The sequence below is a fragment of the Peromyscus eremicus genome, chromosome 1, assembly GCF_949786415.1.
Source record: "Peromyscus eremicus chromosome 1, PerEre_H2_v1, whole genome shotgun sequence".
In the NCBI taxonomy this organism is placed as follows: Eukaryota; Metazoa; Chordata; class Mammalia; order Rodentia; family Cricetidae; genus Peromyscus; species Peromyscus eremicus.
In genome coordinates this window covers 164261490-164289108 of record NC_081416.1, presented here as the reverse complement: position 1 = coordinate 164289108, position 27619 = coordinate 164261490, and the positions used below count along the sequence as shown (strand labels likewise).

Sequence of the window (27619 nt, the reverse complement as noted above, 5' to 3'; positions counted from 1 at the left end):
GGAAGGGCCTGTGCGGAGGAGGAATGAAAGAGTCTGTGGCCCGAGGTGCACGTGCAGCTTGAACAGGGAAGAAATGTGTCAGGCGCCAGGTTACACCGGGAAAGGAGACAATCCTGAGAGCCCAGGGAGAAGCGGGAGGAAGGGTGAGGACCAGACCAAGGTGTGCAAGTCAAGGGAGACCATGACTCAGACCCGCCCCAGGAAAAGGCAGGCTGAAAGGCACAGCCTGCCTCCAGCTACTTGTTACAATGTCATTCTTTGGTCAAGGTTTGTGTCCCTAAGCTAGACTGAACCTAGCATGGGATGCCTGACTTCTGGGCCCCCTGGGGCTTCCATCTGGGCCCTGGCACAGGCCTTATCTCTTATTCCTCAAGGCATAAGAATTAGAATTTACAGAAACACAGGTGAACAAGTGCTGTCCCAGATTTTTGGAGGCTGAGACAGGAGAATTGCCATGAGGCTGAGGCCAGTCTGGGCTCCACTGTCAGGCCCTGTTTCAAAACACACAAACCAGTACATAAATAAAACAAAGAAAACTGGTCCAAGGTCAACCAGAAAGTCGGACAGTACCAAGCGCTGCCGAGGGCCCGAGGATGTGGACCGGGCGACATGGAGCAAGGCAAACTCACCACTATCAACTTGTCTCCCGATGGTGAGGGCACCCTGCCCTCTGCTCCTGGGAGTGGCCTGTGGGAAAAGGCATGCATGGCAAGGGACACGGGAGACCCTGGGAAGAGGGCACACACACAGCCCCGCACAGCAGGGGACTCACACACAGATGTGGTACACAATGGGATGAAGGAGGTATTAATGTACAGTCAAGCAGATCTATCTCACAGAGCTCAGGGGGAAGAAGAGAGGTACAAGGACGAGCCACTGGAAGATTCCATGTGTGAGTCTGAAAGCAGCCAGATGGCGCTGTGACTCAAGAGTGGCAAATCTGTCAGGAAGAATAAACACACCACGGCTACCAAGGGCTGGGTAGACCCCATGAAGGGCATGATCCCAGGGAAGACGAGTGGGTGCTATGTCTTCTGTCTGTCTCCCCTGAGATGGGGCCGAGCATGTAGGGCCACCTTACAATGCCTGGTTCAAATAATTGTAGTTTATGCATTGTTCTATATTTGACAATTAGTAACAAGCCTTTAAAAAGGTGAGAGAATCGGGGCTTGGAGAACTAACTCAATGGGAAAAGAACGTATTCTGTAAGCATGAGGACTCAAGTCCTGGCTGCGTGTACCTATAACTCCATGGATGGAGACAGGAGGCTCCAGGGAGCCTTCTGGCAGAAAAGGTTAGCTTCTATCCTGTGAGAGACCCTGTCTTAAGGCAGGAGGGCAGAGCTCAACACAGACACCCAAGGTCCTGCTGTGCTCTCTGCACAGAATACACAAAGAGTAGTGAGTTAGGCTGGAAGGCATGGCTCTGGGGTGAAGTCCTTACCTAGAATCCCCCAGTGAGGGGCTGGGGGTGTGGCTCAGTGTTGAGTTCCTGTCTCCCATGCACATAGGCCCTATCTTTATTTTTTTTTTTTTTTTTTTTTTTTTTTTTTTTTTTTTTTTTTGGTTTTTCGAGACAGGGTTTCTCTGTGTAGCTTTGCGCCTTTTCCTGGAACTCACTTGGTAGCCCAGGCTGGCCTCGAACTCACAGAGATCCGCCTGGCTCTGCCTCCCGAGTGCTGGGATTAAAGGCGTGCGCCACCACCGCCCGGCCCTATCTTTAATTCCTAGCAACACCCGTGCGTACGTACATACGTACGTACGTACACACACACACACACACACACACACACACGTAGTATAATCACAAATGCTGTATGTAGACAAGCATTTGCGATGAACCATCTCTGAATGGGCTACTGTGGACATTTGTAGGGAAAGAAAGGCAGGCTGTGGAGACCTGTGGGCAGTAAGGAGGGAGGGGTCCCCCAAGAGAAGAACAAGCCTGCCTTAAGGAGGAGTTCCTAGCTGGGGGTGAATGTGTAGAGAAGTCTTTGGTGTCCTGTTTCTTCCCCTGACCAATTTTTCTGCTAACTGTGGGGACAGACAAGAGGGCTAAGCCTTGGCATCTGTCCTGAGGGAGTGGTGAAACTGAACCTGGGATCTGGAAAACTGCACAATGGGGCTTTATCAGAGTTCCTGGGGCAGGGAGGGGTGGGACATCCTCTCTGAAAGAGGCCCCACCTGTCTAGGTCCCTTCGGAGCTCCCCTGCAGCCTGGAATGAAAACACCACGCTGGCAGTGGTCAAAGCACTAGCCGCAGTTAGCGGCAGCCCTCCTGGTCCAAGCCCAGCCCTGCTTACTGTGGCCAGCTGTCCTGCCTGGCCAGCCTTCCAGGCTCTTCATTTCCTGCCCTACCAATGGAGACATGACGCCTGGGCTGATGACAGCAGCCAGTGAGTTCAGGACACACTTAGAGCGGGGCCTGGTGGCTCACACCTATAAACCCAGCACTAGGGATGAGAGGACAAGAAAACCACTAGTTCAGGGTCAGCCTGAGCTACACAGTGAATTCCAGGCCAACCTGGGCTACAGTGTAAGACCTTTTCTCAAGCATACAAACATAGAAAACACAAGAATGGTTTAAACAAAAAGAAAGGCTGAGCATTAAGCCCATCAGCCTTTGCCATTGCATTCTGCCTGTTGAATATGCACTTTTGTCCCCAAAACACCCCTTCAAGGAAGTAGCATTACCATTACATCTTTGAAAATAAGGTCTATGAAGCCCAGGCTGGCCCTGAACTCAGTCCTCCTGCTTCCCTCCTGAATGCTGGGATCACAGGCACATGCTACCAACCCAGCCAGGGGGCTTCATCATTATCCCCATTTCCAGATCCTGGAGGGCTCCAAGGCAGACAGGAGCCATGACTTGTTTTGGGTCACACATTAGTGAGTAGGGACAAAGCTGCCTCGCGAGAAGTCAGGAAACAAGTCCCAGGTCTATTACCAGCTTGTTACAGGACTGTGCCCCAAGCCTCTTTTAGGAAAAGGGAAGTGGTCAGCTACAGCAGCATCCAGAAAAGGACGCTGAGTGCCTTTCAACAACACGTCATTTGAAGGACTCAGAACAGTGAGGACCTTGGTCACTAACCCAGGGGTCCACAATCAAAGTGCCAGGTAACATCCTGCCGGAAGCAGCAAGAGTGTGGGGTCTTGGGATCCTGGGGGTGGCTGCACAGTAACCAGGCAGCACCCATCTGGCAGAGGGAACATGCTGGTGCACAGCTCTGAGCCTCACGCTCAGTCCCAGGCACCCATACTAGCACAGCCATGTTTTAGTTATCCAGCCCTGTCTGCGGCACAGAGGGGCAGAGACCACGTGAGCCATGGGATACTCAAGAACACGCTCTGTTGTGACCTAGAGCTTTGAAGGCAAAGCACAAAATGCAAGCCAGGTATGATGGCACACAACTGGAACCCCGGCACTGGGGAGGCTGAGGCAGGGGGATCGAATGACACAAACATGGTGGTGTGCCCCATTTGAGTGAGAGCAAAAGGGAAGGAAGTGTTTGTAGGAACAAAAGTAGTGAGAGAGAATTACTGAACCCAGGAACAAGGCACTGTTGGGAAAGTGACCAGCATCCTAGACACTGAATCTCCAGACTGCGTGTGGTTTCTAGTGATTACGTAGTGACTAGGTAATCCACGCACGTGCAGAACAATGTGCCTTCGTAAAATGAAAATGCAGGAAGAGAAATGAGGTCAGTGACAGATGGCTTCAGGGTCCTTGTGCAGAGCCCTAGCACACGTGCTGGGGGTGGTGGAGGTGGAATTGGGGGAGGGGGCGTGTATGAGCACTGGAGCTGTGCTTCAGGTAAGGCCGGGGACAGCACGCCAGGAGACGACACATCTGGAGAAGTCATCAAGTTACAGATTATGGAGGACTCACCAGGCTCTGAGCTGAGGAGCACTTTGCATGCAGAAGTCCCTCAAATCTGCCTTGGGCTTGGCAGGCAGGGAACTGAAACCATCCCGTTTTACCAGGAAGAGGCTAACTCCTCCCCAGAGGATCCCAGGAAGGAAGACTGGCCAAGAGATATGCCAGACCAGTACTGAATACAGTCAGGGAAGTCCCCATTGCCCTTTGCATTACTGGGACAGAGCAGGACACAAGCAGCCCCAGGAGACAGGCCGCAATGAGCTGTGGCTTCTGTCACTGTGTGCTCCCCTGGGATCTGGGGGAATTCCCCTTCTGACCTTCCTTAGCACCCCCCAAACCTTCCTGTGGGCCAAGCGTCCAGCAGACAATAAGCTTCGGCCCCGGATGAGTGGGGGGGCAGTCCACTTCCCTGCCATGACTTGGAAAGGGACAGCTTCCTACTGGCAGTATCTGTGGCCACCAGTCTGATAGGGAGATGTAAGAAACAGCTGCTTGGGACACCCCTGACCGGCGTCTGGCCAGGAAGTCTAGCTCATCATAAGCCACAGGCCAAGAAAGGGTGCACAGTAGTGCACAAGGAAAGGCAGGGTTGTGAGGGTGCCAGAGGGGACACGGATTCAACATCCAGCACTCTTCATGGCCAATGGGTCCCCAGGGAACTTGTCTGAAAAGAACTGACTGGGTAAAGCCCCTGGGAATAGAAATGGACACTGTCCAGTCAAAGCTACTTTCAAACCACTGGAGGGCTGCCAGGATAACCAGTGATTCTGGAGTCCTGAGCCAGGGTTCAAATCCTGGCCCTCTGTCCTGACACTTGCCTGCTGGGTACTTTAGACACATCTCCTATCTCTCTGGGTCTGTTTTCTCGTGTCTAGAGTTGCAGTATCTACTTCCTAGATTGTTGCAAAGACCATGTGAGTTAATTCACAGAGGACCCTCGCTCCATCGTTACCCTTCCCTCCCATCACGACATCCCTGCTGCCTCTCCCACAAGCCATCCCTTTGGTAGCAGCCTGGGTTACCTCGGTTTTGGGGGGTATCTCATACTTCTGGTCCCTCTGATCCCACCTCCTGAGGTCACAGGCATGCACGATCAAGTCTGGTTTTCTGTGACACTGGGATGGAACCCAGGGACTGACCACTCTACCAGCTGAGCCACATCCTCAGGCAGCCGAAGCAAGCTTTATAAAGGGAAAATTATGCCAGCCAAGCCCTCCCTGTGATGCAGACTGGAAGCCAAGCTCCTCACCTGTCCAGCCCTGCAGCACTTTGCCACGCACGCCTGGTCCCCAACACCACCGTCTGCTCAGCTCCACTATCCCGCACTCACGCAGGCCCCACAGCCTCTGCACCTTCGGTACCCACCACCTGCTCTACTTTCCTACTCTCTGTTCAAGGCCTGGTTCATTCCTTCTCAATGAGAAGGGACCAGCTGTCCCTTTCTCCAGAAAGCCCTCTCCCACTGCCTAACCTCCCCCTCTAACCCCTCTGACCTGGGTGTCACCACCCGAGGACAAATCTGCCAGCCTGTTAGCCCTGGGAACAATAACCACAAGGCAGAGTGTAACTAGGCCCTTTTCCAAATGTCTACCCTGGGAGGTGTCCCAAAGGGAAGAGGATCAAAGCTGGGGCCAATGTCATGCATGCCCTACAGAGTGACGGCCAAAGCCCCTGAAGTCTGCCCTCCACCCTCAACACGAGACCATGGGCATCAGGTACAGAAGTCACACAGCCTGCCTCCTCCTCAGGTGGTCTCACTGCCTGGAGTGATGGGGAGGCTCATCATGTCCAGCCTGAGGAAAGCATTCCAGCCAGAGCCGCAACTGTCCCAGCAGAACAAGAGAACCGCTGTGCACTGCTGGGAAGCACACAGCACAGTGCTCCAGGAGAGCCACTGCCCAGCATCGGGGCCAACTGCGGTCTCCAGCACAGGTGTGAGCCCAGCCACTCTGTGGCCATGACCCACAAGGAAACATTCTAGAATAGTCATCACAGCACAGTGACACTCCAACAAGGGACTGACCACATGGCCACCAAAATGTGAAAGGATGACTCCTATGTGACCTGTCATGACAGAGAAATAACAGCACGGAAAACAGGTGACCCCTCCAAGGTGTTTACAGTGCAGGACACTGTATGGCCTGTTCAGGTGACACTGCATCTATGCATTGTGACACAGGGGACACGAGCCACCCAGGGAGGGGCTTCCAAAGGACTGAGGCCACCTCAGCCCCTAGGGAGGCCAGATCCGGACCTGCTGAGTGGGCTGGTCAGGTGGCGCTGACGCGGCTGTTAGTCTACCGCCTTCTTGGGGGCTGTGCTGCTCCCGTTTCCAGGGAGCTAGGACAGAAGAGAGGTGCTGGAGAGATGGCATCCCTGGTTGTTCTCCTGGGGTCTGACAGGGATGCCTGGGTCATCCCAACACTGAAAGCTCTGCTTTCCTCTCTAGCCTACCACAGAGCATAAGGAACAAAACTAGTCAATAGAAAAACACTCACAAACTGAGCTGGGCAGTGGCGGCGCTCGCCTTTAATCCCAGCACTCGGGAGGCCGAGGCAGCTGGATCTCTGTGAGTTCGAGGCCAGCCTGGTCTACAGAGTGAGTTCCAGGACAGCCAAGGCTACACAGAGAAACCCTGTCTCTAAAAACAAAACAAAACAAAACAAAACAAAAACCCCCAAAACCCAAAACTGGTCAGAGACAAGGCAGGGGCCCGAAGCTAGGTCTCCAGTGACACAGGCCCCATCTCTCCTTATCTGTGCCAAGCTGGTACTGCAAGCCTGGGGTGGCCTCCCAGATCTGGTGCTGGCAGCACGCCAGTTCCCTGACACTGTCGGTAGCAGTTGGGGGTTGGCTGGCTGTGGGAAAGTCCAGAGTTATCGGCAAGACCAGGCTTCTACAGTACACAGGCTACCCGGTGCCCACCGTATGCCAAGTGTCAGGCCAAGCCCTGCACACCAGCAGTCTCATTAGGCGCACTCTGCAGAGGAGAAAACTGGGGTACGTATAAGTGGCCCTCCCCAGGTTAAACTTCTGGGGCTGTCCCCTGGCCTCTACTAGCCCAGGAGGGCTTACGCACATATTGCTCTTTCTGACCTTGTGTCCCTTCCTGTCCCTCTTACTCATCCTTCAGAGCTTCCTCGAGGGACTTTCCAAGGACAGGAACCTCAGGACAGACCCAGAGCATGGGCACTCTCCTTGTGAGGTTCAGTGTCCCTGGCTGAGGTCTGGCCCCAGTCTGCTCCCACAGGAGACTGAGCAGGCCCTGTGGGTAAGGCTGTGTGGCTCTTGTCCTCTTGCTACCATCCCAGAAGCCAGCACAACGCCTAACAGCGCCAGAGTGCTGGCAGCCAGCGGGTGCTCCAGAAGCACCCTGAACCAGCAGCAGGTGCACACGCCCCCGGGAACCAGGAAAAGGCAGAATGGGCTCTCCCACACACCGAGGAAGAAAGCAAAGCCCAGAGCTGCCCAGGGCTGGCTAAGAGTGACCACAGTGGAAAGATGACTGGCTGGGACAGGACCAAGCCTCGAAACAGCAGCAGCTGAAAGGGTGGGAGCTGCTGAAGACCACAGGGACAGCATGTGGTGTTAGGAAGAGGGAACTCCTAAGGTCACACCCACCTAACCAGAAGCTCACTGGACTCTGGGCCACCCACCAACATGCCACTCCCAGAGGCCCAGTGGAACCTCCCCTCCCAGGTCACACCCTTCCAAGGAGGCTAAACAGACACTCTGTTCCCGGCCAGGGAGTGGCTTGGATGTCTGCTTCCAGGAACAGACCTCCTAGGAAGTGGACAGTGTGGCAGGTAGGGGCAGGAGCTCCGATCAGCTTTCTTGGCGTTAGTTTTCCTATGTGGAAAATGGGGGTGTTCTTTAATACTCAGCTCACCCATCTCACAAGATAAGGGATGAAACAAGACCAGGCATACACAGTGTGCTGTCTCGTTAAACATTAACCAGCAGCAAGATTCTTTGAAAGGCAGCAGGCCACAGCAGCACTCCGGGCCATTGCTGGGAGCTGGAATCTCAGCTGCTCACCTTACTCATTAGCTGACCCGGGGCAAATCGCTTAGCGTCTTAATAACAGCTTCGGCCCCAGCGATACTGTACTGAGCGCCAAATGAGTGTGTTCAGAGCGTTAACGCTGAGAGGTGAGCCTAGCCTATCATCAGTGTTTTACCAGTGTGTGGCCTTCATTATTTGTGGGAGGGGGCTCCCTTTCTACTCCCACCACCGGAAGGCACTTTTGAAGGCTGTGAGATGTCCCCTCCCCCTGCACGCGCCCCGCTTGGGTGTTTAGCTTTTGACGCTACCAAAACATCTACACCGTACCCGTCGGATTTTTATCTTTGTACGCTCTACCTACGCCCTGTCCCATGCACCCCTAAACCTAAAACTCGTCCACCTACTCCGCGGGTTGAGACTTTTAAACCTCCAACCAGGCCGCCGCCCCTTTCTCTGGTTGTGACCTCTGATCCTTACAGGCACACCCTCTTCTTCAATTACCCGGAGTGCTCCCGTTTATGAGAAGTGTTCCGAACCCCCACTTAGTATTTCAAACTTTGCACAAATTTCAAACTCGGCCACGCCCCCTCCGCTCGTCTAAGCCCTGCTCGCGACAGCCCCCTCCCCCACCCTCAGTTTGGACCCGCGACCCTTTTCCACGCGACCCTTCCCACCACGAGTGAACTTTGACCCCTCCGGCCCCGCCCCCCAGAGCTGCTCTCCCACAGCGCGTGCCCGGACCTCCCGCCCCAACCACAAGCCTCCTGCACGGTAAAGCCCCTAACCTACCGGCTTGGCGCCGCGGTCGCTCGCGGCCTAGCTACTCGGGCCGGAACTCTGCGCTCGCGCACCGCCTTCAGCTGTCTCGCGCCGCCGCCGCCGCGGCCACTGCCGCCGCCATGTTGAATCCCCAACGAACATCCGGGGCCTCCCGTACTCCTCGCCGCCCACTAGTCCCCATAGCAACGGAGTTGCCCGGGTGTTGGGCGGGGCCTACCCAGGGGCGGGGCTATGCGTCGGGCAGGGTTCCCTGCAGCCGCTGCTGATAGGTGCGGATTGTCCAATCGGAGACCTCCGGGAGAGAATGCGGAGCCGAGATTGGGAAATTTGGAAAAGGTGCGGGGACGCTGAGTCCCCGCCCACTCAGATTCTTAAAGGGGAAGTGACGGCTTTCTTGTCAGATTGCTACTGGCTCCCAAAGATGTAAAGACAGTGGAATATAGTAACATAAAGCACTTTTTATACCTTTGTTAGCACACGACTAGTTCTGGAATAAGCAGGTACCACAACCCTGTTGATTTAATACTCATTTTACAGGTAAAGAAGCAGGCTAAGAGAATGTTACTTGGTTTATGATCTCAGGAAGCAGGTTTCGAATGAAGTGCAGGCAGAACCTGGAAATCTGACACTATGTGATCTTAATCTTTTAAATAAGTTTGGGGTTTTTGTTTGTTTGTTTGGTTTGTTTTTTAATTAGTCACGGGTGTGTGAGAAGATTCAGTGGGTAAGAGGTGCTTGCTGCCAAGACCAAGGACTTGAGTTTGATCTCCTGGACCCGCATGATGGAAGGAGAGAAATGACTCCTGCTAGTTCCTCTCTGACCTCCACAAGTGAGCCATAGACATAAATTAATTAAATAAATAAATGTACTTAAGATTTTAATTAATCAATATGGAAAACACAGGAAACAAATACACCCTTGCATCTATGGTATAGATATAAAGATGCTTTCTCATCTTGAGGTTTTTGAGGGTTTTGTTTGTGCATTTGGGTACTCGATATTGAACCTAGGACTTTTTCCAGGAGAGGTAAGCAGCGCTAGGTAAGTCCCCAGCCCCAGGGAATTCTAGGCAAGTGCTTTACTGCTGAGCCACTTAGGAGTCTGAGATTACAGGCTTGCCCCAAACAGGCCTGGCTTTCTCTGGTTCTCTTATTGGCTTTTCCCTCTGTCTGGAAGATTCTCTTCTTCAAGGCAGCCTCCTGCCTCCCGCTCAGTGCTCCTTTTTCTCAAACATTATCTTCTCTGGAAGACCCAGCCTCCCCACCTTGTGCTACTAAACCCTTTGTCCACTTTGCCTTATTTTCCTTGGCTGACTGTGGTTTTGTTTGGCTAGCCAGTTTTGGTTTCATGAGACAAGCCTCACCGTGTGACCCAGACTGACCTTGAACTCGTCTTTGCTCACCTCTGCGTGTAAGTACTCGGTACCTATTTACAGAAGGAATGGTTGAATAAGGGGTAGTTCCACCCTCTAGAGATTCAGGTAAATCTATTGCCTGTCCTCTGCGCGGGTGCTCCGCCACACACATAGCAGGCCTTTTGTTTCTATCTGTGGAAGCCATGAATGAGGAGCTGCTGCTGAGGTATGCTCTGTTGACCTGCTTTTCTCTCCCTCTGTCTCTCCATCTTATTTTGGGTTGAACCCAGGGTCTCCAATGCACTAAACGAGTGTTCTGCTACCGGGGTTACAGGAACCAGCCATCATCTGCACTGGGTAGTGGCTCAAGCCTCTAATTTTTGTTTCTTTCTTTTTCTTTTTTGTTTTTTGTTTTTGTTTGTTTGTTTGTTTGTTTTGTTTTGTTTTGTTTTGTTTTTCGAGACAGGGTTTCTCTGTGTAGTTTTGGTGCCTGTCCTGGATCTCGCTCTGTAGACCAGGCTGGTCTCCAACAGAGATTCACCTGTCTCTGCCTCCTGAGTGCTGGGATTAAAGGCATGTGCCACCACTGCCTGGCCTTCTTTTTCTTTTTTCTTTCTTCCCCCCCCCCCCCCCCAAGACAAGGTTTCTCTGTGTAGCTCTGGCTGTCTTGGAACTCACTCTGTAGACCAGGTTGGCCTCAAACTCAGAGACCCTCCTGCCTCTGCCTCCTGAGTGCTGGGATTAAAGGTGTGCACCACCAGCCCCACTATTTCAAACATTTTTATACACCGGGAGTTTTATGCTAAAGTGGAATTACTGATCTCTATTCACTCTGGAGACTAAAGTTGGGAGAACTCTACTTGCTCACTCACTCACTGACTGCCCTCTGGTGCCTCCCCATGGTCGGGGACGCACATTACAAGATTGTACAACAGGGATTGACATACCAGCCCGTGTTCGAAGTATCCTCTCCAATGGTTCCCCTCATTGTTGGTGTTTTTCCTTCTTTTTACATCTCTTTGTTCGTTTGACCTGTGAATGAGTGTGGACCAGAATGAGGAGAATGAAGAGAATGTCCCCTTCTTCCAGCGTGTGACTCCTGGGATCAACTTCTAGCCGTCCGACTTGGTGGCAAGCTCTCTTTACCCGCTGTCTGATGGGATGTTAAACTGAGGTCTGACATCAAAGCCCATGCTCTTAAAGACTGCTCACACTGGCTCAATAAATATCCCCGGAGCACTCGCTGTGAGCCAATCACACTGAATATTGATAACACCAACATTGACAGAACATGCTCCGCAGCAGGCATGTAGCATACGCTCCTCCTTAAATTTTGCGGTGGGGCCCTCCCAGGAAGATGTAAAATTAACATCTGTCTCCACGCAGGGATGGTGCATGCCAACAGCCAATGGAATAACACACACAAGTTTATTAGGGTTTATTTATGAGGCGGTGGAGAGCTACAAATGACCGCATACCTCCTCAAATCACCCCCCCACCTCATCTGATTTCCTACCCCCATTTTATGGTGCTCTAGGGTTACCCCCCAAAATGGTACAAACCAGGGCTTAGATCGCCACCTAATGTTAGAACAGCAAACTACAGGCCAGGGTGTTTTGTGATTATTTTCTTGGTCCTTAGGGTACTGAAGGTGTCAGCAAACGCTGTTGGAGCCTGTGAAGGGTGGCTTGTCTTGCTGCAGTCTGGCATGGAGACCGGCTAAAAGGTGGCTTGCAAGACTGTTATTTTAGCTAATATTTGGAGGGCTGGTGTCACTGAAGTCCTCACAAAAATCTGTATGCGTATTGGTTGTCCCCATTCAAAAAATGTGCTAATAAAGGCATTGAGAAGGTAAGAAACTTCTCCAAAATCCCACAGGCAATCTGACTTCAGTGTCTGGACCTCTGACCACTTTTTCTTTTCCAGAGAAAAATAACATGAATAAATTTAAAAAACACCAGCCAGGGCTGTTACACAGAGAAACCCTGTCTCAAAAAGCAAACAAACAAAAATTTAAAAACACAAACTAAAATGATGAAGACTAGAAAGTATTTTGTGTGCCATAAAATACTCCCACATGGCCATAAAAAGAGTATGTAGGGCTGAAGATACAGCTTATCTGAAGAGCACTTGCCTAGAATCCCCCATGAGGAACTGGGGGCATGGCTCAGTGGTAGAGCCCCTGCCTAGAATCCCCCAGTGAGGGGCTGGGGTGTGGCTCAGTGGTAGAGCCCCTGCCTAGAATCCCCCAGTGAGGGGCTAAGGTGTGGCTCAGTGGTAGAGCCCCTGCCTAGAATCCCCCAGTGAGGGACTGGGGGTGTGGCTCAGTGGTAGAGCCCCTGCCTAGAATCCCCCAGTGAGGGGTTGGGGGTGTGGCTCAGTGGTAGAGCCCCTGCCTAGAATCCCCCAGTGAGGGGCTGGGGGTGTGGCTCAGTGGTAGAGTGCTTGCATAGAATCCCTCACTGAGGGAGGGACTGACTCTGGCTGACCTGTGGAGCACAGCATGGATTGTCAGTAGACTGGGCTTATTGAAAGAAGCCATTTACAAAAGGCACAGCTCCATTCACAGTATTGTAGGAAAGGCAAATCTAACCTATAGTGACCAAAGTAGATTAGTTGATATCAGAGGCTGATGGGGCTGGAACTGTTTGCTGCAGGGAACTCTGGGAGACCGACATGTTCTCTCTCAATCAGGGGTATGGGGCCACTCTCCTCTAATCCCAGCCCCAAGGAAGTGGAGACAGGAGGATCAGATGTTCAAGTCCATTCTCAGCTATACAGTGGATTTTGAGGCCAGCCTGGGCTACTTGAGAAACAAAAAGATGAATCTTACTATAGCCTCAACCTGGAACACAACGATACTCCTGCCTCTGTGAGTGCTGGCATTGCAGTCCTGAGTGACCACACCAGGCTTCATTTTCCTATTTCTATTCATCAACCGATAGGAAGGGCCTCATCCTTCCATCCAGTGTACCCATCCATGCCAGCTGGTCATGTGGGCCACTTAGTTGCCTTGTTGGCTACCAGATCAACTGTTGGAGTGTGAAGTGAGGGTGATCAAATGCCAATGCCCATGTCCCTCGTCTCATTATGTCACCGCCTCACAGGTAAAGGGGAAGTCCGAGAGAGGAAGGGGGTTGCCAAGTCTAGACTACAAACACTGAGGTATGAGGCGGTGCGTTGTCAGCTGCAGCTCATTCGCCTTGAGGGGAGGAGATACAAATGCTATTTCTAGGTATGAGTGGCCTGCTTGGGGATGGAGAGGTGGTCCAGTATTATGAGTGCATACCATTCTTGCAGATGATCCCAGTTTCGTTCCCAGCACCTGTGTCTAGCAGCTCACAATGACCTGGAACTCCTGCTCCAGGGAACCTGACGTCCTGTTCTGACCTCCTCTGGTACAAGTTCACACACTCAGCATTCACTCACACAGAAAACACTTATACATAAAAATGAAATATAGCCGGACGGTGGTGGCACACGCCTTTAATCCCAGCACTCGGGAGGCAGAGCCAGGTGGATCTCTGTGAGTTTGAGGCCAGCCTGGGCTACCAAGTGAGTTCCAGGAAAGGCACAAAGCTACACAGAGAAACCCTGTCTCAAAAAAAAAAAAAAAAAAAAAAAAAGAAATATATAGAAATGGAGCAGGGACTGGGAGGGAGGAGGAGGGGCGGGCTTTGGAGAGCTGGCTCAGTGGTTAACAGCTCTTACACACATAACCACATTCATAGGCATAGCTTTTTCTTTTTAAACAAATCCTTTTTAATATTACTATGGAGATATAACTAGCTACAATTAACTGCTGCTTTAAAAGCGAACAGTCTAGCAGGGTGGTGGGGGCATACACCTTTAATCCCAGCACTTGGGAGGCAGAGGCAGATCTCTGAGTTCAAGGCCACTCTGAGAGTGAGTTCCAGGACACCCAAGGCTAAACAGAGAAACCCTGTCTTGGGGAAAGAAAAAAAAAAAAGATACTAAAGGAAGAAAATGAAGGAATCAGGAACTGTTTTGACACAACTGGTATTGGGAAAATGATCATATTACAAAAAGTAATCTACAAGCCGGGCGGTGGTGGTGCACACCTTTAATCACAGCACTCGGGAGGCAGAGGCAGGCAGGTCTCTGCGAGTTCGAGGCCAGCCTGGGCTACCGAGTGAGTTCCAGGACAGGCTCCAAAGCTACACAGAGAAACCCTGTCTCAAAAAACGAAACAAAACAAACAAAAAAGTAATCTACAGAATCAATGCAATCCCCATTAAAATTCCCATGACATTCTTCATAGAGAAAAAGAAAAAAATAATAATCAAAAATTGAAGAGATGGTTCAGTGGTTAAGAGCACTGCTGCTCTTCCAGAGGACCCGGGTTCAATTCCCAGAGCCCACTTGGTGGCTCACAACTGTCTGTAACTCAGGCTCTAGGAGATCTGCATGTATGCAGTGCACAGACACACACACAGGCCAAACACTCATACACACAAAATAAAAATAAATCTTTTGAAGGGAGCTCCCAAACCACCAAACAATGAAACCAAGAAACAAATGTACTATCATATGAGATTTTAATCATAAAAGAAAGCTGGGCACCAGGTTCCTGTGGGACTCTTTTATCTTTCCAGTTTTTCTGTGAAACCATTCCCCAAGATAAAACATATTTTTAAAAAGGAAAAGGAAACACAATTGAGATGGTAACATGGCCATGTTCATCTCAGCAGACAAGAAAAACAGGTCACAAACTCTCCTGGGACTCAAGAGAACATTTCTGTGCTCAGCAATCCCTTCCAAAGCCCCAGGATTTCCCATGCAGGGCACATGGACCAGATGTGGCAGTGGCCTCCTTCTCAGGCTGTGGCTGGCCTTTCTGTGAGTCCCCTGGAGCAGAGAGAGGCCTTGCTGTTCTGTGTGAGGCTCTGGAGGGATGTGCTGGACTGAACGAGGAAGCTTCCCTTCTGGTTTCCTTCTTCACGTACTCTACAGTTGGGTGGTAACTAACTATATACCAGTGACCTGGGCTGGGGAGGTAACAGAATCCAAGAAATCCTTGAGGTTTCTAGAGTTCAAATTTTGAAGATCACAAAGAACAGATAGAAAATGCATCTACAGGGTAAGTGTTAAGATCTATGTGTCCTGGGATGGGTGTGGTAGTGTGGTGCATGGCCTGTCACACCAGCACTTGACTGGGGAGTCGGCCTGGGTTACATAATGAGACCCTGAATCAGCAAAACAAGATTTAAAAAAAAAACAAAAACCAAAAAACGAAGGCCTGGTTGTGGCGGCGGCGGCGGCGCACACCTTTAATCCCAGCACTCTGGAGGCGGAGGCAGGTGAATCTCTGAGTTTGAGGCCAGCCTGGTCTACAGAGCGTGTTCTAGGACAGCTAGGGCTACACAGAGAATTCCTGTCTCTAAAAAAATAATAAAAATAAAAATAATTTTTTTTAAAGGCAGCTAGGGGTCTGGAGAGACAGCTCAATGGTTAAGAACACTAACTCTTCTTGCGGAGGACCCAGGTTCGGTTCCTAGCGTCCACGTGGTGCCTCACAAACAGCTGCAACTCCCGTCTCAGGAATCTGATGCCCTCTTCTGGCCTCCATGGGCACCAGGAATGTACATAGTGCATAGATATACATGTAAGAAAAACACTCATACACAGAAAATAAAAATAAATAAAAACTTAACTATAAAAAAAAAAGGCAGCCAGGAATAATGGTGCATGCCTGTAACTCCAGCTCAGAGAGGCTGAGGCAAGAAGATCACTAGCTCAAGGTCAGCCTGTGGAGAAGATAGGAAACGTCACTTGTCATGACAAAGAATGGAAACTGGAGTGTTTGTCAGCGGCTGGATGGGGGAGAAATAGGATTTGGAGTGTTGAAAGGAAGAAAAGTAAGACAGGAAGGGGAGGGGAGGGAAACACAGGCTGCTGATGAGCCTTTCACGCATGCAAGGCTGCTCCCCATGGGCTCCCCTCTGCGTGTAAGAGCAGAGGTTCACAGAGGCCTGTGACTTGCAGTCACCACACAGGAAGTGGCACAGCTGGGCTTGGCCCCTCTGCTGCCTGGCTGCAGGCCTTAGCGCTCTGTGGTGTGGACTCTGCCTCCAGGCACACCCACAGCCTGGCCGAGAACATGCCCATTCCATGAGACCCTCAGTTCAGTCCACAGTGGTGTCCTGAGGTAACTCGGCAGCCTTGTGTCTCCACAGCCTTGCGTCTCCACAGCCTTCACGACAGGCCCTCACTGGTCAGCATTCTCTGCTTATGTATCATTTGGGTTGGGTGACCTGGTTTCTCTGCCTGATTCATCCTGTCCCCAACGTGTCCAGCCGGGTCAGAGCTTGGCATGTGATAGCCTTCCTAAGGCCTCTGTCGTGCTGGGCCACACCAGGCCTGTCCTTCTCCAATAGGAAACTGAGAGATGCCCATCCCAGGACAGCAATGACCCAGAATGGTCTGGGAAGAGGACGTCAAGGACCTTAGTCCTCAAGTGTAAACGAATGGCACTGGTCACCATCGCAGAGTCCTGAGCCCGGGAAGGAGACAGACTCATGATTGAGGTAGACAGTGAAGGCATTGGGGACTGAAGTAATTGTGGAGCCCAGAGACCTGGCCTCAAGGGGCACTCACCAGGGAGGACTATGAGGAGGGGACAATCAGGAGGAAACCTAAGGTAGAAAAGATGTCAACACCAGTGGTGGCGGCACACACCTTTAATCCCAGCACTGGGAGGCAGAGCCAGGTGGATCTCTGTGAGTTCGAGGCCAGCCTGGGCTACAGAGTGAGTTCTAGGGGGAAAAAAAAAAGAGGTCAACCCTGAGCCAGGCATGGTAGTGCACACCTAGAATTCTAGCATTTGGGAGGTGGAGGCAGGAGGATCAGAAGTTCAAGGTTATTCTCAGATACATAGGGAGTTGAGGGCCAGCCTGGACTACATGAGGACCTGTCTAAAAGCACACTGGGGGTGCGGGGCTTTCAACCTGGAGGCACTTCAGAGAGTGAACTCAGAAAGCTCAGACAGTGAGCTCCTCACTCTTGCAAAGGGAAAGGTAAAATACTTGATGTGTTCTATGAGCCTCTGAGTGAGTGACAGGCAGCTGAGGCCTGAAGAGGCTGAAAAATGGACTGCTCAGTACAATGGAAGAATAGCTATGAGGTAAACCACAGGGCAGGGATCTGCTGAGGTCAGCCTAGGCCATCCCACGGCTCCAGCCAAAGTCTTCACTGTGGCTTACAAGGTCCATGTAATCTGCCACTGCTCTGTCCTCTTCCCCTCTCTCCCTCACTGTTGGGCGACAGCCACAGCAGCCTCCTCAGCCCAGGGGGCAAGTACTGATCTGCCTCAGGGCCTTTGCGCTGGCTGCACCTCTGTTTGGGATGTCCTTCCTGCCTTACCTGTGTCCCCTATCATCAACGTTAGTCCAAATGTCACCCATCTCCCTGCAAACAGACACTGTTCCTTCCCCCCACCCCCAGCAGTTGTCCCTTGTAAGCTGTTTGTTATTTAAGCCCCTGCTTCCATGTGCGTCCTGTGAGGGGAGAGATTTGTCTTGTTCCTTTCCTGGCATGATGGATGCTCAGTGAATCTTGGTGGGATCCGTAAAAGGAGGAAGAAGAAGAGGAGGAGGAGGAGGAGAGGAAGAAGAAGAGGAGGAGGAGGGGGAGGAGGAGAGGAAGAGGAGGGGGAAGGAGGAGGAGGGGGAGGAGGGGGCGAAGGGTTCGAGGGGAGAATGTAGCAGATCTGTGAGCTCCTGAATCCTGGTAGCTGTGCCTTGGGGGAGGCAACAGTGTTACCCTATCCTCTCTGCCTAGAGAAGATAGTACTGGCTGGGAAACTGAGGCACAAGTACATCATGGGTCAAGCCAGGGACTAGATCCAAGCGAAGACAGTACTAGATAACCCTGCTGGTGACTCCATGAGGGCTGTGCCCACCTTGCTGATCCCAGCACAGGACACCCTTCAGGGGAGGGCAAGCAGAGAGATGGCCCAGTGGAAGTTTGAGTCCAAGGAGCCACAGCTGTAAGCCTCTTTATTCTGAGGCACATGGGTCCCCTGCCCTGTCAGAGCCACGCAGGAGGGTGGGACTATGTTGGCAAGGCAGCCCTGCTGGTGCCCACATACCTGCCCTCCCTCTCCGAGCAGTCTGGGATCCGACCTCCCCAGGAGGCAAGAGCTGTCTGGCCCCTCTGGAGGCTTCACCCTCAGGCTTCTGGATGACGGGGGAGTGGGTCCTGCCCTGACTCCCCACCCAGGCTAGGATACTGCCTGGTCACAGCAGCAAAGTGTCTTCATGAGGGAAGCCCCAGTCTTAGTGGTACATCATCCGGCCAAGCAAAGGTCTAACTATCCAGATGTCGTCCACAATCTTCCCATCCTGTGAAGATCAGAAACAGGAGGCAGTGAGGAAGGGAAGCCTGGCCTGTGGGGCCAAATCCCACTGCCACCTCTAAGGCTGGATGACCTTGGACAAGTTCCTACATCTCTCTGATTTGAAAAGTCAAGACGAAGCCAGGAGTGTGGTGTGGTACACACCGGTAATCCCAGCACTTGGGAGGCAGAGGCAGGAGGATCTGTCCCAGGTCAGCCTGGGCTGCATAAGAACACGCTGTTTTCACCTCCCGTTTGAGGCAGCAGTGATGTGCTATCTCTAAGGGATGGGTTTTGTTTGTTTGTTTGTTTGGTTGGTTGGTTGGTTGGTTGGTTTTTGGTTTTGGTTTGAGATAGGATTTCATGTGACACGTAACCAAGAATGACTTTGAACATCCCCTCCACTCTTAGGCACTGGACTTACAGGTCTGAACCACCATTTATGTGGTGCTGAGGATCAGACCCGGGACATCGTGTTTGCTAAGCAATCGCTCCGTGAATTGAGCCACATGCCTAGCACATCTGGATGACGTCATCCGGAGCCTGTACTGCAGAGTATCCAGTGTCTATGCTGCCTGAGCACGCTTCTTTGCTCAGCTGTCATGGTATTTAGAATACAAGGGAACTCTAGGAGGGATAGCTACAGGGCCAGTATGACAGAGAGGCAGGGTATTGGAGCCTACACACAGGAAGTGCACTACTTGGGAAATGATGGTGCTGAAAATGTGGTCTGTGGGTCAGATTGCAGCTCTGCTGTCTGGAACTCTGTGGCCCTGGAAAACTGCTTTTCCTTTCTCAGGTTAGGTTCCTTCGTCTGTGGATGGAAGAATCCTGTCCCTGTGGGAATCACTGTGGGGGTAAATTGCTTACACTAACTACAAGACAGTCTAATCCCATGCCCAGAACACAGCAGTGCTCACTAAACTCTAACTTTTATTTTATTTTGGTATTTTGTTCTTTTCTTTTTGAGGCAATGGCTATGAAAGCCCATGCTGGTCTTGAACTTGAATTCTGATCCTCCTGCCTCAAAAGTACACCACCACACCCGGCTCGTTATGATCTTAAAACCACTGTGAGGAGTTGGGGAACTGCTCAGTGGGTAAAGGTCTTGCTGTTCAGGCATGAGGACCTGAGTTCAGATCCCCAGCAACCATGTAAAGCCAGGCGTGGAACTAGAGAGATGGCTCAGTGGTTAGGAGCATTTGCTCCTTAATTGTGAGGACTGGATTTGGGGTCTCAGCACCCAGTAAAAGGCCTGTTATCCTATGTGTGCCTCTAATCCATTTCCAAGGAAGGTGGAGCAGGAGATACAGGTGTTGCAGGTGGCCAGATTAGCTGAGGCTGGAGCCTCAGGTTCAGGGAGAGACCCTGCCTCAAGAGAATTGGAGAGTGATAGAGGAGGTCAACTGAGCATCCTCTTCTGGCCTCGATGTGCACACACTGTACACACACACACACACACACACACACACACACACTGATTAAAAAGAACAGGCCTGGGGCTGGAGAGATGGCTCAGTAATAAAGAGCCCTTACTACTGTTACACAGGACCCAGATTCAGTTCCTAGTGGCTATAACTGCCTGTGACTCTTCTCTAGGAAGTCCGATGCCCTCTATAACCTCCACAGGCATCTTCACCCATGTGGTGCATGTGTGTGCCCATGCACACACATACACATAATAAAAAATAAAATATATCTTTTTATTTTTTAAAGGCACACTCAACAATACAGGCCTGTAACCCAGCACTGTGGGGAAGGGTATGGAGACCGGTAGCTCACAGAGTCTTATGTCCAGCTGTTCTAGCTAAAATGGTAAGCTCTGATGTGGTTTGAAAGAAAATGGCCCTCATAGGCTTATAGGGAGAGGCACTATTAGGATTCATGGCCTTGCTGGAGTAGGTGTGGTTTTGTTGGAGGAAGCATGTCACTAGGTGGTGGGCTTTGAGGTCTCAGATGCTCAAACCAGGCCCAGTGTGACATTCTCTTCCTGCTGCCTGTGAATCAACATGTGGGGCTCTCAGCTCCTTCTCCAGCACTATGTCTATCTGCATGCCGCCATTACGATAATGGACTAAAACCTCTGCGCTGTGAGCCAGCCCCAGTTAAATGTTTTTTGTTTTTTTTTTTAAAGATTTATTTATTATGTATACAGTGTTCTGTCTGCACATATCCCTGCAGGCCAGAAGAGGGCACCAGATCTCATTACAGATGGTTGTGAGCCACCATGTGGTTGCTGGGAATTGAACTCATGACCTCTGGAAGAACGCCAATGCTCTTAACCGCTGAGCCATCTCTCCAGCCCCCAATTAAATGTTTTCCTTTATAAGAGTTGCTGTGGTCATGGTGTCCCTTCATAGCAATAAAACCTTAACTAAGGCATACAAGTTCAGTGAAAGACCCCGTGTCAAACAAGAAAAAGTTTGGGCCTGGAGGGATGTCTCAGTGGTTAAGAGCATTGGCGTCTTCCAAAGGACCTGGGTTCAATTCCCAGCACCCACATGGCAGCTCACAACTGTCTGTAACTCCAGTTCCAGGAGATCCCACACCCTTACACAAACACACATGTAGACAAACTACCAATGCAAATAAATCAAACAAAAAATAAAATAAAATAAACTGTAACTCCAGTTTCAGGGCATCTGATGCCCTCTTCTGGCCTCCTTGGGTACTGAAGCCAAGAGGTGCACAGACATACATGCAGGCAAAGCACCCAAACACATCAAATAAAAACAATTAAAACTTTTTCTAAAAAAAGATGGAGATAGGGCTGGAGAGATGGCTCAGCGGTTAAGAGCACCGGCTGCTCTTCCAAAGGCTCCGAGTTCAATTCCCAGCAACCACATGGTGGCTCACAACTGTCTGTAATGAGATCTGGTGCCTTCTTCTGGCCTGCAGAGATATGTGCAGACAGAACACTATACACAATAATAAAAAAATAAAAGAAAAAAAAGAACAGAGATAGTGGAAGATGCTTAAGGCTGACCTGTAGCTTCCACACATGTCTACATGGGTGAGTACACACACATGTGTGTGAATACATACGTGCACACACATGCATGCATACACACACACACACACACACACACACACACACACACAGAGGCAGAAATAAACTGGACTGTCACTGTTCAGGTCCACCACACATGCATCCTCTTCACTCCCATCAGCCACCTGTTCTTTCTCCAACTTCAAAGTGACTAACCCTGTCTGACTTCCCACTGCCAGGTTGTCCTCAGCACTTTATGTGAACCAGAAGCTGTGGTCAACCCCGTTTCACAGATATGAACACTGAAGACCACAGGGGTCAGAGAAATTATTCACGGTCTCATGGCTGGTAGGAAGCATAGTCAGGATTTGAACCCAGGCTTCCAATTTCAGTATACATTTTTTTTTTTCTCTTTTGGGCTCATGGTCACTCTATGTAGCCCAACTGGCCTTGAAATCTAGGTCCTATTGCCTCACCTTCCCAATTCTTTATATTTTTATTTTATTTTGTGTTTTGTTGTTCTTTTCAGAGCTGAAGATTGAACCTAGGGCTTCTCACATGTTAAGCAGGTGCTCTACCACTGAGCCACACCCCAGCCCCTCACTGGGGGATTCTAGGCAGGGGCTCTACCACTGAGCCACACCCCAGCCCCTCACTGGGGGATTCTAGGCAGGGGCTCTACCACTGAGCCATGACCCCCTAATTCCTCTGCCTCAGTCTCTCAAGGGGTGGGGTTATAGTCATGCCTCACCATACCCAGTGTATTGATTTTTTTTTTGTTGTTGTTTATTAGTTTCCGAGACAGAGTTTCTCTGTGTATCCCTGGCTGTCTTGGAACTTGCTTTGTAGACCAGGCTGGCCTTGAACTCAGAGATCTGCCTGCCTCTGCCTCTCAAGTCCTGGGATTAAAAGAGTGTGCTATCATGACCAGCTTGATTTACTATTGAGCCCAAGGTTTTAACCACTCAGCTCCTGCATTCCCTGGGCCAAGCTGCACAGCTTGTAACCCATGCCCAACAGACCTGGTCCTCAGACACCTGCTGGATGTGCATGTGGGTGCCATTAAGGATGTGCATTCTCGTGTACCCATACTCCTTCACACGCACGGCGCTCCAGGGTCTGGCTTTTATAACAAAGGGAGTCAGCAACTCTTCACAGCCCTGTGGAAGACAGATGGTTGGACAACATTGGACACAGGGACAGCAGGAAACACTTCAGGCCAGGACTCAGTGGCCTCCAAGAGCATGTCACTTATGACTTGGTCATAAACCTTCAGTCCCAGCACTTGGGAGGTTGAGACAGGAGGATCCCAAAGTCCAAGGCCAACCTGGTCTACATAGCCAGGTCCAAACCAGCCTGGATTATAGAGTGAGACCCTGTCTCAAAACTAAACTGGGGCAGAGTGGCGGCGGCACACGCATGCCTTTAGTCCCAGCACTCAAAAGACAGAGAGGCAGGCCGATCTTTGTGAGTTCGAGGCCAGCTTGGTCTACAGAGTGAGTTCCAGGACAGTCAGGGCTACACAGAGAAACCCTGTCTTGAAAAACAAAACAGACAAACAATAAAATAAAATAAACTGGGAGCTGGTAAGGTGGCTTGGCAGATAAAGGCACTTGCCACCAAACCTAGCAACCTGAATTTGGTCCCCAGAACCCACATGGCAGAAGGAAAGAACCACTCTAGCATGTTGTCTCTCACTTCCACATGCAACCTCTGCACCTCTACACACACACACACAAAAAAAAATAAATAAATAAATAAATAAATAAACAAGCAAGCAAACAAACAAACAAAAAACCCAATAACAACAAGAAGACAAAAACAAATTAACTGGGCTGTTTGTAGCTCAGCTGAAAGAATACTTGCCTACCATGCACAATGCTCTAAATTCAGTCTCCAGCACAAAACAAAACCTGGCATGTTGGTGCGTGCCTTGTAATCCCAGCACCTCAGAAGTGGAGAGAGAAGAATCTGAAATCCAAGGTTAGGGGCTGGAGAGGTTAAGAGCACGGGCTTCTCTTGTAGAGGACCTGGGTTTTTGGTTCCTAGCGCCCACATGGCAGCTCACAACCATCTGTAACTCCAGTTCTAGAGATAAGACGCCCTCTTTCCGTCTCCTCAGGCATTGCATGCACATGGTATGCATACATACATGCAGGAAAAACACCCATACACATAAAATAGAGTAACAAATGAATAAAATATTAATTTAAAAAGTTCAAGGTCAATTTGAACTATATAACTAGATATCAAGTTTGAGACCAGCCTAGACTCTATGAGCTCATCTCAAGATTAATTAGTGAATTAAAATAAAAACCAGGGGTTGGGGATTTAGCTCAGTGGTAGAGCGCTTGCCTAGCAAGCGCAAGGCCCTGGGTTCAGTCCTCAGCTCCGGAAAAAAGAAAAAAATAAAATAAAATAAAAACCAGGGCCTAGGGCTTGAGGCTAGCTTGGGCTACATGGAGAGACAGTGTCTTAGGAGGAAAAAAAGCAAGCCATAGTGACTTTACGGTGCAGGGACCCCAGATGCAATTGTTCGTTTGTTCGTTCGTTCTGGAATTCTCGTGTGTCTATGTCTCAGTCAGCTCCCAGCTGCTTGACTGGGTGCTGGGAACTGAACTCTGGTCCTCTGCAAGAACAGCAGACACTCTTAACCGCTGAGCCTCTCTCCAACCCATTGTCTGTCCCGGCTCTCATGTAAGTCCATGCTGGCCTCAAAGCTGCTGTGTAGCCAAGGATGACCCAAACTCCTGATCCTCCTGCTTCCACTTCCCACATGCTAAGAGTACAGGCTGCCCCATGATGGCTAGCTTTGTTTTGTGCTTTTGCTTGTATTATTATTATTATTATTATTATTATTATTATTATTATTATTAATTACATTTATTCAGCAAGTGTCTGTGTGTGTGTGTGTGTGTGTGTGTGTGTGTGTGTGTGTGTGTGTTATATTCTCTTTCCACATGTTGGGCCTTGGGAATTGAACTCACATAATCAGGTTTGGCAGTGAGTACCATTACTCGCTCTGGTCCTGTTTGGTCTTTTGAGATACTGTCTCATACTGTAGCCCAGGCTGGTCTGGAATTCACTATATATGGCCTTGAACTCAGAGCAGTCCTCGGGCTTCCAGCCTCCGGAATGCCGGAGTTACAGGCATGCACCACTGCACAGGGATTTCAACCACTGTGCTTCACCTATCTGTGGCCCGCTGTGTTTCCTACCCTAGCCTCCGCGTCCCCGTCTGTCTGATGAACATACCATCAGCAGCACCTAGTCTCCCCGGTTCAGAGTGCAGTGGTGGTCGCCATCATCAGGTCTAAACTAGTCTAAACCAGTCCCGTCCCACCTGCTCACCGCAGATCCTGTGATGATGTGAACCGGGCCTCGAGGATTGGTATAGGGCTTTTCCAGGCTGCCATTAAACACCTGGAAGAAAGGACAAAGTGGGTGATGGGTCACAGCTGGTCAGGCCCTGGGGAGGGTCCGACCACATGGACATCAGCCATTTGGCCCTGAGTCCTCCTTAGGCCTCACCTGGTAGTTGTAAATTGGCCATAGTCGTTCATAGGAGTGTTCATGAGCCCAGAACTCCAGATCCACACCTAAGGCGGAAACAGTGACCATCAGGCTCCTGGGTGGAGAGAGATGGGGCCGGGGACTCCCCAGGATCACTCACCATATTTATGGAAAAGGTCCTCTAGCCCAAACAGCTTGCCGTGGAGGCCTTTTCGGACCTGTTGGGATGAGCAGGGAGGTGAGGAGGCCCGTCCTCCCACCAAGTCTCACAGCCACCCAGGGAAGGGACCTCACCCTGCTTTCGTGCCTCGTGCAGTCATCCAGATCCGCGTTGGAACAGTACATAGGCCGATGACCCATCGTGATGATCCATGGCCGAGCTACCCGATTCTTATTGGCTTTCTAGAGGAAAAAGACTGGCGTGAGGGATAGCAATAGGGGCTGAGAGGCCGGAGGGGGCTTGCACTCGGGCCTACCTGGAGGTCGTTCTCCAGCCAACGGAATTGCCTCTCAACCAGGTGGCGGCCATAGTGGAGAAAGAAATATACCTCAGTGGAGAATGAGATGATATGGGCAGGACCCAGGTCCCAGCTACAGGGGTCAAAAGGCAACGGTCAGAGATGGGAAGTCTGCATGACCCATCATCCCTCAGGGGGGTCAGTCCGACCCTCCATATTACCTGTACCACAAGCCTTCATTGTCCCCTGGCATACTAAAGCGGGCCTTGTAGTTAGAGAAATTGCTGGGGGAAAAAAAGAAATTATAAAGAGCAAGGGGTAAGGCCCTGGATTCAGCAGCTTCTAACCCTACCCCTCAACCTTGAGGCCAGAGTATGGTTCCCAGCCCGCCCTTTAATCTCTTCTTTTTCTACCACAGACGAGGCACCTGCAGCATGAGGCACTTCAGCGAGACTCTAACAAGGACACAGCTGTTGTCACTAATCTGGCTTTTGCCCGGCTGCAGCCCGCCACACTCACTAGCGCTGTTCATGGTTCCCAGGACATGTCATGTATGGCACACTGGCTGCAACAGGTTCAATGAGCCGCATGAATCTGTCCCCAACGCGAGCATTGTCCTGGTCCATGTTGTAGGCGAAGTCTCCTGAGGGCAGTAGGGAATGGGGGAGAGTGAGGCCCAGGCTCTGCTTTCTAGGGTCAGGGCCTGGGTCTTGATCCCTACCTCAGACCTTCTCATATATGAGCTGACACAGCGGCCCAGCTCTGTCTTGTTTGCTCCCATCACACAGCTGGGTCTGCTTTGATGCTGATTTTTACCAAGCAACCGTTTCTTTTATTATTGCTAGAGATTGACCCTAAGATCTTCTAGACGCTAGGCAAGTGCTCTACATCCCTAACCCCTCACTGGAGGATTCTAGGCAGGGGCTCTACCACTGAGCCACACCCCAGCCCCTCACTGGAGGATTCTAGGCAGGGGCTCTACCACTGAGCCACACCCCCAGCCCCTCACTGGGGGATTCTAGGCAGGGGCTCCACCACGGAGCCACACCCACAGCCCTTGTTTTTTGTTGTTGTTGTTGTTTGTTTGTTTTGTTTTGTTTTCCGAAAAAGGGTTTCTCTGTGTAGCTTTGGAGCCTGTCCTGGAACTCACTCTGTAGCCCAGGCTGGCCTCAAACTCACAGAGATCCGCCTGCCTCCCAAGTGCTGGGATTAAAGGCATGCACCAGCACCGCAAGGCGCCCTTGGTTTTTTTAAACAAAGGTCTCACTTAAACTGTTCAGGCTGGATTTGAATTCTGGGCAACTCTCCTGCCTCAGCCTCTCCACTGGTGGGATTACAGACATGTGCTACTATGCCCAGTCATTGTAATTTATTATAACACTTCTGTGTATTCTGAGTGAGCCTAATAACAATAAGAACAAAAAAATAGGAAATCAGTGCTGGAATGTATAGGGACCAGAGCTGAGATCTTAACCTCAGACCTCATATCTGGGGTCAGCCTCAACTCCCATCCTCAGCCCCCAACCACGTTCCTTCAGAACCACCCCGCCCCACCAGCCCATCCCAGAACTGGACTTATGGGCACCCCGTCTGCCAGCCTCTGGGCACACCCGTGCTGGTGCCTCACCCACATGGAGCACCGCGTCAAACATGCCCTGCTGGGTGTCCCTCCGCAGCCGGGGCAGGGCCTTTGGGTTGTCAGCCCCCATGTCCCCAAACACAGCCAGGCGGGGGCTCCAGTGGACCCCGTTCTTCAAGGCTCTGAAGCGGAACCGCCGGCTCCAGCCCTGAGAGCTGCCACAACGGTAAACTGAGGGGGAAAAAAACCAGACCTCTGTCAGCTGGGGAGGCAGGGACCAGGACCTTTCTAACAGGCCCCTCATGCCGCTGGAGAGGGAGGAAAACACAGAAACATCATCATCATCATCATCATCATCATCACTATTATTTTTAGCAACAATGTTTCAGGTAGCCCAGGTTAGTCTCCAACTTTCTATGTAGCCCAGGATGACCTGGAATTTCGAATCTTCCTGCCTCCTTCCGAGTGCTGGGATGACAGGCCTGTGTTGTCACACCTAATCTCGTACCCCAGGGTCTCCCAGGTCTGGCAGATGAGCCGCCAGCCCAGCCTCAGCGGCAGGGCTGGATAGCTTCTGGAACATGCCTCCCCCTTGCCCACTGCCCATCCTCTTACCGTACTGGGCCCCGGGCAACAGCTTCCGCAGCGTCACGCGGTGCATGTACAGCTTGCGCCGTAGAACGCCCCCGTCCACGAAGGTGCTGG

At 51.0% G+C, this 27619-nt stretch overlaps 2 protein-coding genes across 3 annotated transcripts in view; both read right to left on the bottom strand.

The window, feature by feature from the left end:
- Positions 1–8825, bottom strand: part of Pak4 (p21 (RAC1) activated kinase 4) — a 41370-nt gene extending 32545 nt beyond the window's left edge. For both annotated transcript variants that reach the window (XM_059279130.1, XM_059279139.1), the window contains exon 1: positions 8674–8825. The gene's annotated coding sequence lies outside the window, so the exon portion shown is untranslated. The remainder of the gene's footprint in view (positions 1–8673) is intronic.
- A 9321-nt stretch (positions 8826–18146) lies between these two features.
- Positions 18147–27619, bottom strand: part of Acp7 (acid phosphatase 7, tartrate resistant (putative)) — a 21423-nt gene continuing 11950 nt past the window's right edge. The window contains exons 2-12 of the mRNA XM_059253454.1: positions 27530–27619; positions 26963–27145; positions 25855–25978; positions 25557–25619; positions 25354–25468; positions 25172–25279; positions 25038–25095; positions 24896–24963; positions 24716–24787; positions 22387–22524; positions 18147–18382 (exon numbers count right to left, since the gene is read on the bottom strand). The exon at positions 27530–27619 is cut by the window's right edge and continues 111 nt beyond it. Coding sequence (XP_059109437.1) covers positions 18317–18382; positions 22387–22524; positions 24716–24787; positions 24896–24963; positions 25038–25095; positions 25172–25279; positions 25354–25468; positions 25557–25619; positions 25855–25978; positions 26963–27145; positions 27530–27619 — 1085 coding nt within the window. The 3' untranslated portion in view covers positions 18147–18316. The remainder of the gene's footprint in view (positions 18383–22386; positions 22525–24715; positions 24788–24895; positions 24964–25037; positions 25096–25171; positions 25280–25353; positions 25469–25556; positions 25620–25854; positions 25979–26962; positions 27146–27529) is intronic.